Consider the following 10347-nt stretch of genomic DNA (forward strand, 5'->3'; position numbering starts at 1 on the left):
GACAGGCAGAGGTTCAGAACAAAGCAAGCGACTCAGATAAGTGGGGAACAGGGAGCAATGCAGGTGAGTGGGCTCTGGCACCATGCACTGAGGGAGAGCGGAACAGCTGGCAGCCGTGTCACAATTGGCAGCCGTGTCATGCATGCGGCCCTTAGCAACCAAGCACCTCCTTCCACACCTCAGGTTCCAATCTTTATTTAGGCAACCTCTATTAGTCTTGGGCTGAGAGTGACTGCAGAAGAGTGAGCCTTTCTCAGAATCACCAGGAATCAACTGGTCCTTTTCCCCTATACAGGGGACAACTACTTCTCACTAAGCCCCCCCCCCCCCCACCATGAGACAAGATTTGGGCTGCACACCTGGGTGGCCTCAGACTCCAGCAGCCCAGGCATGGTAGGATGGGGGGTATTAAAGGAGGTGGGAGTTGGGAAATGCTGGAGTTAGTTGGGAATCCAGTCCAATTCTGGCAATCTGAATGCTTCCTCAAAGCTGAAATCAGAGATATTTTTCCTCCTCTTGGCCATTCTGCTTCCAAGACAAGTACCTGACCTACGAAATGAACATCAGTTAAGTTGGCGGGGAGGGTACATACTTTACAGTTCTAAAATGTTGCATCTCCTTGAAATTCTCAGTATCCATGTCTGATTCTTTTTTTTTTTAATCCTCACCTGAGGACATTTTTGCATTTATCTTCAGATAGAGTGGGAGGGAGAGAGAGAGAAACATCAACGTGAGAGAAACACATCAACTATCTGCCACCCACATGACCCCAACCAGGCCAGGGACAAACTGCAACTGAGGTACGTGCCCTTAGAGGGAACCAAACCCAGAACTCTCTGGTCTGCGGGCCAATGCTCTAACCACTGAGAAAACCGGCCAGGGTCCATGTCAGATTCTTAATTCACCACTCTGATAGGTGGCTACCAGTGAATCAGTGATGACTCCAACATTTCTGTAAATAGGGTTTTGGTGTGTGTTTTTTTTGTAGTATGTGCCCCTAGCGGAAACTGAACTCAGGACTCTCTGGTCCGCAGGCCAACTCTCAACTGCTGAGCCAAACTGGCCAGGGCTGTAGATAGGATTTTGAAAGGTAAGCAGTTTATTCTGGGAAAGAGGGTCTGAAACCAAGTGAATAACCCTTTACAATAGTGTGGAGAAATGTCCTCCCACCATGGTTCAACATAGCCATTAATCTAGAAAAGTAACAATGCCACTTTTCTGAGGTCTACCCTGTGTACATACATGGAGAAGACACCTAAAAGCCCTGGCCAGTGTAGCTCAGTTGGTTGGAGTACTGTCCCGTACACTAAAATTAGGTGATGGGTTTGATTCCTGGTCAGGGCACATGCTTGGGTGTGAGTCTGATCCCTGGTCAGGCCCAGCATATTAAAGAATTTTCTTGAAATATTGTAACTAACACCCAACTTGCTTCCATTACAGCCCTTTTCATATTCTACTTTATTTTACTCCTTGTTTATTGTCTGGCATAACATCCAGAATGTAAACTCCAAGAGAGAAGGGGCTGCATCTTATTCCCAGTATCTAACACACAGTAATGGTTTTTAAATGGATTTGATTCCAAGATTGACCTCACTCAGGGATGGATCTCTTGGTATGATCAAGTTTCTGAAATCTGAATTCCAGCCTCACATATTTCCTAGGAAGACAGACTTCTTAAAGCCCAGGACACCACCAGAGCTTTTGTTTTCTGTAGTCATCATCAGAGGTTCCAAATTTCAAAATTCTAGCTAAGTATTCTCAGAAGTCCCACGAAAGTTAAATGCAAGGACTACTCTATTTCAACTATGATTTAATTTTTTTAAATTGGTAAATGCTTCATTTCAAGGTGCTGTAACAACTTTACCAAATGCCTATTCAAAATAGATTTTCTATACAATCCTTCCTAGGGGATTGGCAACATATGTCATAAAACCTATAAGCTGGCCCGGCTGGTGTGGCTCAGTGGTTGAGCATTGACCCATGCAACAAGTGGTCGCTGGTTCAATTCCTGGTCAGGGCACATGCCCAGGTTGTGGGCCCAATCCCCAGTGGGGGGCATGCAGGAGGTGGCCAATCCATGTTCTCTCTCATCAATGTTTCCATCTCTCTCTCCCTCTCCCTTCCTCTCTCTCTAAAATCAATAAAGAAAAAAAAACACAAACCTATAGGCTGAAATAACTGAATTTTAACAATAAAAATAAAGTCTTATTCAGCCAAATACCTCTAGCTTAAGCTAAACTAGATGATTTCAAATTTGTATTTACAAGTTATCATCCCTACAGTAACATGTCATGTGAGTACCTTACATACCAATTTCAGTTTTTCTCCATAAAAGAAAAACACTTAATCTCCAGCGAATAAAACTTTTTAAATCTGATTTTAGAAAATTAAGCTAATAACATCAACCAATGTCTTTGCATCACCAATAGTTATATTACCTACATAAAATACTCAATAGATGAATAGATGAGTTATTTCTTTATTTTATTTCTTTTCCATCCCCATTTATCCCCTGCATCCCCTCTTCTACCTCCACCCACTCTCCTCCTCCTCCTGCAATCATCACACTGTCTATAACCATGAGTTCTCCCTCTCTCTATTTTTCTCTTTTACTAGGAATTTTTTTTAAAAAATCCTTATTTGACAGATAGCCACCTTCTCAGCTCTGACCCCAGATCCTGGAAACCCAATGACCAATGACCATGAGCCAGGCCTAAGTGTCAGAGTGCCCAGAACCTCTTCTTTGCCTGCTGTCTGGCACCCCAGTCCAGTCTGACCTCCTCTTCTGCTGGAGCCCAAGCCTGAACAAACTTACCACACCTCTAAGAGGAAGAGGAAGAAGAGGTTTCAGTAAGAAGTCCTTTCAAATGACCTCAGAATGAAGTTTGCTGAAATGAAGTCTCCAGCACCAGTCTCCAATTCGAGGAGCATGATCTGGCTGTTCCAGTTTCTCACACTTGTCTCCTACCCAGGGAACACAGATTCACAAACCAGCACAACCTCACTGCTGGTGAAAGGGGTGCTGGGGGCGTCAGTAACTCTTCCCCTGAAGTTTCCTGAAGGACAGCAGAGTCAGTCCATCACCTGGCTTCATGATGGAACATCTATCATTTTCATACAGACAATGAAAGAACGAATCCAGGTGACTGATCCACAAGAGAAAGATCGACTGAATGTCACCCAGTCCTACTCCTTCCATTATCAGATCAGCAACCTGATAATGGAAGACAGTGGACCTTACCATGCCCAGCTAACCACAACAACCTCCACCGTGATTTCCAATTACAGCCTGGAGATCTTCAGACAACTGAGGAACTTACAAGTGGCCAATCACACTCAACTCTTTGAGAATGGGACCTGTGAGATCCACCTGACCTGCTCAGTGGAGAATCCAAATGACCACATATCACTCTGGTGGCAGGTCCCAGGAAACACAACTCTAGAGGAAGCAAACCCCACTATCTCTTGCAACCCCAAGAATTCCAATGAACAGACCTACACTTGCATAGCTAACAATACTGTGAGCAATGCATTCTTCTCTTTCTCTATCCAGAGTCTCTGTAAAGGTGTTTTTAATGAAAAAAACCAATACTTGGTTATCTTGTGGATTATAATGGTGCCTTCTTTTCTCTGTATCACTGTGTGTTTAATTGTTTGGAGGAAAAAGATAGCAGGTTCCTTTTCTATTCAGCAAACTCAGAGTCCTGTGGAGACCTCGAGGAACTCAGAGTATGTTCCACTCTCTCCAGGGAGGACTGTGTAGGCTCAGGTCACTCATCCAAACATGAGAACAGAAATCCCAATACCGATGAAAAATAGTGATTTCTCCACAATCTACTCAACAATTCATCAATTCAAACAGTAAACCCATTTCTTCTAGGGCAACTGTCCTTAACAACATAATCTAAGTTGCTGAAAAGTCTCAAAGGTATTCAGGAATGACACATCTTCTGATCCCATGGGAGACAACAAAACTTGATTTCTGCCTGGAAACTGAAATTAAATATCTAGGATGACTTCCAGTCCTTCAGACTTAAGTCTGCTTACCTATGTCAAACATTTAAGGAATCACATGATTTGTAGCCTATGATCCAAACAACATTTTCTAATCTGCTTCAGGACAAAACATGCTTCAGATGACACTGGATATTGACTTTCTCTTTGGTAACTAAGCAAATGGAGTTACAGTTGACAGAGAGACAGTTGATTTAGATCACATCTCTCCTTTTAGAAAGCAGCAGAATTGTGACTTATTTGGGAGAGAATACAGTGTGTTGGTTATGTGTGTTGTCTCGGGAGTTGGATGGACCCATGCTCAAATCATGTACTAGACATATCTCGTGGAACATACTGCTTAAGCTTTGTTCTCGCAGACTGATAAAGAGGGATGGTGATACACCGGCCCTATTACTCAAACCAGAAACCTGAGTTATCTTTGATTTCACCTTCTCTATCACCAGACCCTTTGGACTCTACCTCCAAAAATACATATCTTAAACCTATCTGCTTCTTTACAAATCTTCAACCACCATCCTATGTCTAATCATCATCATCTCTAACCTGAAATGCTATAATAAATGCTGAACAACTCTCCCCAGCTTTTGCTCTTATCTCCTTCTACTCTGTTCTCCAAAAGACAGCCAGAGTAATATTTTTAATATAAATCAGATCTTTCACTAGCTTGCTTAAAACTCTGCAAGATTTCCCCATGCACTTGGAATGAAACTGCATCTTCTTGGCCCTGGATGGTCTGGCCCATCTCCAGCCTCGGCTATCATCACTCTCCCACCACTATCTCTATTTGTCCTCCCTGATCTTTTAACTCCTCCATTAAAGGAAAGATTTCTTGCCATGGCAGGTTTGGCTCAGCGGTTAGTGTTGGCCTATGTACCAGAGAGTCCCGGGCTCGGTTCCCACTAGGGGCATGTACCAAAAAAAAAAAAAAAAAGGAAAGCGTTCTCTGTGGTAGAGTTATTCACATCTGCCTTAAGGCCCTTCCTCTGCCTGCTTTGCTCCTTCTTATTCTTTGGGCCTCAGCTTGCATATGTCACCTTCTAAAAGGGACTTTCTCAGACCACTCTATCTGAAGTGCCCTCCCCATTATTTGTCACACCTCCATGTCATTTACCATATGAAAAATAAAATAAAATCCTTATCTGAGGATATTTTTCCACTGATTTTTAGATAGAGTTGAAGAAAGGGGGAGAGGAGTGGAGAGAGAGGGAGAAACATCAAAGTGAGAGAGAGACATTGATTGGTTGCCTCCCCCACAACCCTGACAGGGGCCAGGGATCACACCTGCAAACCAGGTACATGCTCTTGACTGGGAATCGAACCCACAACTCTTTGGTTCTCAGGCCAACGCTCTAACTGCTAAGTCAAACAAGCCAGGGCTCTTTTTACCAGGAATTTAACATGTTAGTACTTACGCCAACATTCTAGTCTATAAAAATTAATCTAAAGTACCAACAAAATATATTCCTCTTTTAACCTTGACAGTACAGGATTCAAATACACCAATCATATCTCCTTATATGCTTTTAGAATATCTTAAACCAGCCCTTTTACTGTAAAAGATTGCTTTTACTTCCAAAGCATATACACATATACACATTTACCTGACAGCCTTCTTCTCTGTCTTTATTGTCTCAAAATACAGACACACCAAAAAAAAACCCTAATGAAACCAGTGCTTATCCTAAACAACTCACTGTCATGCACTGCTGCTCATTCTAGGCAAGTGGACATATTCTAAAAGTTTAGAACACCAAACGTGTCACCCCTTTTACCATAATCTTGAGAAATGATGTGTTTCAAAAAATAAAGCATCCAACATGTTAACACCACATCCAATAAAGAAAGAAAAATGCCTGGTAGGCAATATGAAGTAGCAGCTCAAAACACACTAACTCGTCCTGGCTGGTTTGGCTCAGTAGTTCCAGCATCATCCCATGAACCGAAGGGTCTCAGGCCTGATTCCCAGTCAAGGGCACGCACCTGCACTGCAGGTTCGATCCCCAGCCCTGGGGTTGTGCGGGGAGCAACCAATCCATCTCTCTCACATCGATGTCTCTCTCTCTCCACCTCCCTCCCTTCCACACAAAACACACTAACTCTGCTACTAAAAACATTCACTGGTCAAACTGCCTATCGAAATCTAATTAGACCAATGTTTAGTGTCCCAAATCCAAAATATTTAGAGTTATGGCACCCACTGAAGAATTATCAACACTTCATCTATTACAAGTTCTCATCTGCTAACAATCATTTATCCAACCAATCTTTGATGAGCACCTGTTACTGCTACATGCAGGACACTTTGCTAGGGAATGTAGGGGATATGAGATTAATATAAGGATATATAATCCTTAATTTTATAAAAAGAACAAGTATACACAAGGTAGACTGTCATTAAGAAAAACACAATGTTACGTAAGTACATAAATATGCAAGTTTTTTAAAAAAAGGGAAACCCAACCACAAATTGTAATTTAACTCGGCATATGCACAGCTATCAACCCTAAATTTTATTTGCTAGGCCTTCAAAAAGAAGTTAACATTAGCTGAAATGCCCTGCCAAAATGCCCTGGGATAGTGTAATTCAGTCTCCTCTCTCCAGACTCTTGGTAGAGAAGACCACATGTGATTTCTTCCAGTAAAAACTGTAACTATAAAAGATGTACTAAAATCAAGTTGGCAAGAAGTAGCCTAGTCCCCACTACATAAACAACATAAATACTTGATGCAATTCATTCCCTTTGTTCTCCAGCCACCCCTCCAGGCAGATGTTCTTACTGTCAGGCAAAAGAAGTTACCCTTTTCATTTGCTGTTGGTGATCTAAATGGGATTACACTTGGTTGAATACTCTTCCAGTAAGTATTTAAGTATTTATAAAAAACAGAAACATTTAAATGTATTTAACCACTTCTACTACTCTAGTCTCTTTAAAACAAAAAGTGAGGCACCTAACTTTTTAAATTTCTATTTCCTCTTAAACTTTTCTTTGTAAATGCTCTTAAAATTGGATTCTACTTAGTTAATTCAGATTAATAAACATATAAAGAAAAAAATCTTGTTATTGCTATAAATTATGCTTTTCCCCCCCACAATTTAGTAACATGCAACTATGTACTTAATACAACGCAGAAATTGTTGGTTAAAAAAAAAAAGCATCTCAGCACCAGCCTAGAAAAACTTTCTGTGAGAAAATTGAGAGAAGTCACCATGGAGAAATTCATTATAGATCCAGGAAGGGCTTTTATCCTTCTAACTAGGATAAAAAGAAAAAGTCACTTTCTAATAAATCCCCCAAAGGTATACTTTTGCTGTGTGACTTAGAAGTTGGTCCAAAAGTTCATCTTCAGCAACTCCGGCTGCAGGATCGACTGTCGATCTCCTGCAACAGGTGATACCAAACTGCGTTTCTCAGGCAAAGCAAGGGAATCACTCTAGTAAAACGCGATTTCTTACTTTTATTTTGGATTTTACCCCAATGACTGGATCGGATGAATTATCACGTTTTTTTTGGTTCTGTTTGGTTTCCTGCTTTGCTTTTGAATCAGCTGTTCACCAGCACGATCGCAGGAGCCCATTAGCACTCGAGAAGAAAGACGCACGCGGGCTGATCCATCCAGCACAATGGTGAAAGCACAGGCCAGGGTGCGAGACGTCGGGCTGCGTCTGTGCGCGCGCCACCGCCGGTCCACATCCTGCCGTCCGTCGAAGGGCGCCTAGCTCAGCGGCACCTTGGGCGTCACCGCAGCCTGGACGGCGGCCCACCTGCCCCAGCTGCCGCCGCGGTGCCGGGAGCGGAGCCCAGTGATCGGTCCGGTGCGGACGTGGGCGGCAGCGGCGGCCGGGCGGTAGCGCTTCGCAGCAGGAGCCGCGGGCTGCAGGTGCGTCCGGCCCGCCGGCCCCTCCTGTCGGAGCCGAGGCGGGGAGAAGGAAAACCGGAGGGTGGGGGTGGCAGAGGGAGGCGTCAGGGCGGGGGTGGGGGGCGCCCGGCCGACGGAAGCGGGTGGACGGAGAAGACCCACCCGAATTGCCGGGGCCCCGCCCCACCCCACCCCACCCCACCCCACCCCACCCCGACCGCTTTCAGCCGCCATCTTGTTTCTTCCCCGTCGCTCGGTGGCCGGGGACCGACGGCGGCCGCGTGCCGGGAGCGCGGTCACGTGAGCTGCGCCGCGGACTAGCGCGAGCGAGGTCCCGCGGCGGCCGCTAGGGAGAGCCGGGGAGCGGGGAGTCCGGGGCGCCCCCGCGCGGCGCGGCTGGGTAGTGCCCCGCACATAAAGCCTCGGGAGCCGGCTATCGGCGGAGCCCACGTTGGAGCCGAACTCAGCAGGGTCTCCTTCCTGCGTCTCCCCTTCCCGGCTCCGAGAGGAGGGCAAGGGAGCCCCCCGATGTACCTCCTCCCGCCCCCTTGGGGAACTGATGCTGAAGGAGCCAGAGGGTACTGCCAAGTGGGGCGGAGCAACCGAGGGGACTGGGCAGCACCGGCGACAGAGGGAAATTAACTGGGGGCGGGCGGGGAGACCGGCCCCGGAATGTGCGAGTCCGAAGGCTTGGTTCTGGAGAGTCCTGAGAGGGATCCCAGTGACAGCTGCGTGGGGTTCGCGCCGGGAACCGCGCGCGGGGCTGCCGGACCCCAGGGAGTCACTCCGAGGCTCCCTGCGTGAGCTCCGGCACTGCGTGAGCCCAGGGCCCCAGCTGGAAACGCGACCGCCTCAGCAAGAACCTTCCAGTGTTCGCAGAAAAGGTGACTTCCTGCCTTAAACCTACTTCAAAGTGTATGTTTGTGTTATCAGGAAATAATTTTAATTTCTTTTTTTTTATTTTTATCCTCACCTGAGGACATTTTTCTATTTTTTGTTCAGGTAGAGTGGGAGGGGGAGAGAGAGAGAGAAACATTGATGTGAAAGGGACACATCGAGTGGCTGCCACCCGCACGCCAACCAGGGCCGGGGACAAACTGCAACCGAGGTACATGCCCTTAGCGGGAACCGAACCCGGGTCTCTCTGGACCGCAGGCCCACGCTCTAACCGCTGAGCCAAACCGGCCAGGGCAATAATTTTAATTTCTTTACCTGACAAGTCATCAGGTCTTGCTTAGCCCGGGGAGCAATCCAGATGAAATTTTAGGCATCCCCAGCCCAAACCCAGGGGACTCATCTCACAGTGGTCAAGGCCAAGTCTGGGGGTAAGAGAAAGGAACCAGGCCTAAATGGGGCGCGCAGGCTAGAAACACCCTTCTCTGATCCTTCCTTCCTCCACTCACCCATCAGTTTAGCCATTCATTTTTCCATCCTTGCTTATGGCACTTAATAATCACCTACTATATGCCAGGGACTGTGAAAAGCCCAGCTGGGTCAAATGTAGATGTTGCCTTCAAATGTAGTACAAGAATGAAGATATGTACCTAAAAAGACCACAAAGCAAGTTAAAAAGAGAAAGTGTAAGACAAGTGTGCACAAATTCTGGGCAAAATGGAGATATCCCTAACATGCAATTGGGTGACGCCTTTGCTGTTCTCCCTGCCTGGAATGCTCTTCCCCTAGACACATGGGTGACCAGGTCCTTTACTTCATTCAGCACTGCTCAATGTCACCTCCTCAGAGAGGCCTTCCTTGATTTCTCCTTCTAGAACAATATCACCTATCATCACTAGGAAGTGCTTTATATATTTTTGTGTTTGTTAATTGCTTCTCTCTTCCCCAGAATGTGAACAGTATGAAGGAAGGGCTTTGTTTATATCTCCAGTACCTAAAATAGTTCCTGGTACATAATAACTACTCAGTTAATCGTTGTTGAATGAATATGGAATGTTGGGAAAGGTTTCTTGAAGAGGGCTGGTTTTATTAATTTATTTTTTCAAATCCTCACCTGAGGATATTTTTCCATTTATCTTCAGATAGAGAGGGAGGGAGGGAGGGAGGGAGGGAGGGAGGGAGGAACATCGATTGGTTGCCATTCACATGACCCTGGCCGAGGACTGAACTGCAACCAAGGTACTGCCCTTGACCGGAATCGAATCCTTGACTCTTCAGTCCTCTGGCCAACACTCTAACCACTGAGCCAAACCAGCCAGTGCAAAGAGGGCTGCTTTTTGAACTTGGCTTTCAAAGATGAAAGAGAGAATGAAAAATGGTGGGCCAATTAGGGCATAACCAGGAGGGGAGTAATGGGGGTGGGGGTGTGAGGAAATGGCACAGTCACTCAGGGAGTAGACCTCAAACCCATTCAAGTCTTCCTGGTGCAGCAAGTTGGCAAAATCACAGAGGTTGATGAGGCCGGCCTGATTTATGGCAACAAGGCAGCTGAACAAGGAGATGAATAATGTCCTTGTC

At 45.7% G+C, this 10347-nt stretch overlaps 1 protein-coding gene across 1 annotated transcript; it reads left to right on the forward strand.

Annotated features, from left to right (window-relative positions):
• The first annotated feature begins 2929 nt into the window (after nt 1-2929).
• On the forward strand, nt 2930-3908 carry LOC118634607 (SLAM family member 6-like). Its single transcript, XM_036269260.1, is given in 2 exon segments — nt 2930-3862; nt 3864-3908. Coding segments are annotated over 2 exon segments (978 nt in total).
• Nucleotides 3909-10347: the final 6439 nt, after the last annotated feature.

Source organism: Molossus molossus, unplaced genomic scaffold, assembly GCF_014108415.1.
Source record: "Molossus molossus isolate mMolMol1 unplaced genomic scaffold, mMolMol1.p scaffold_m16_p_19, whole genome shotgun sequence".
NCBI lineage: Eukaryota > Metazoa > Chordata > Mammalia > Chiroptera > Molossidae > Molossus > Molossus molossus.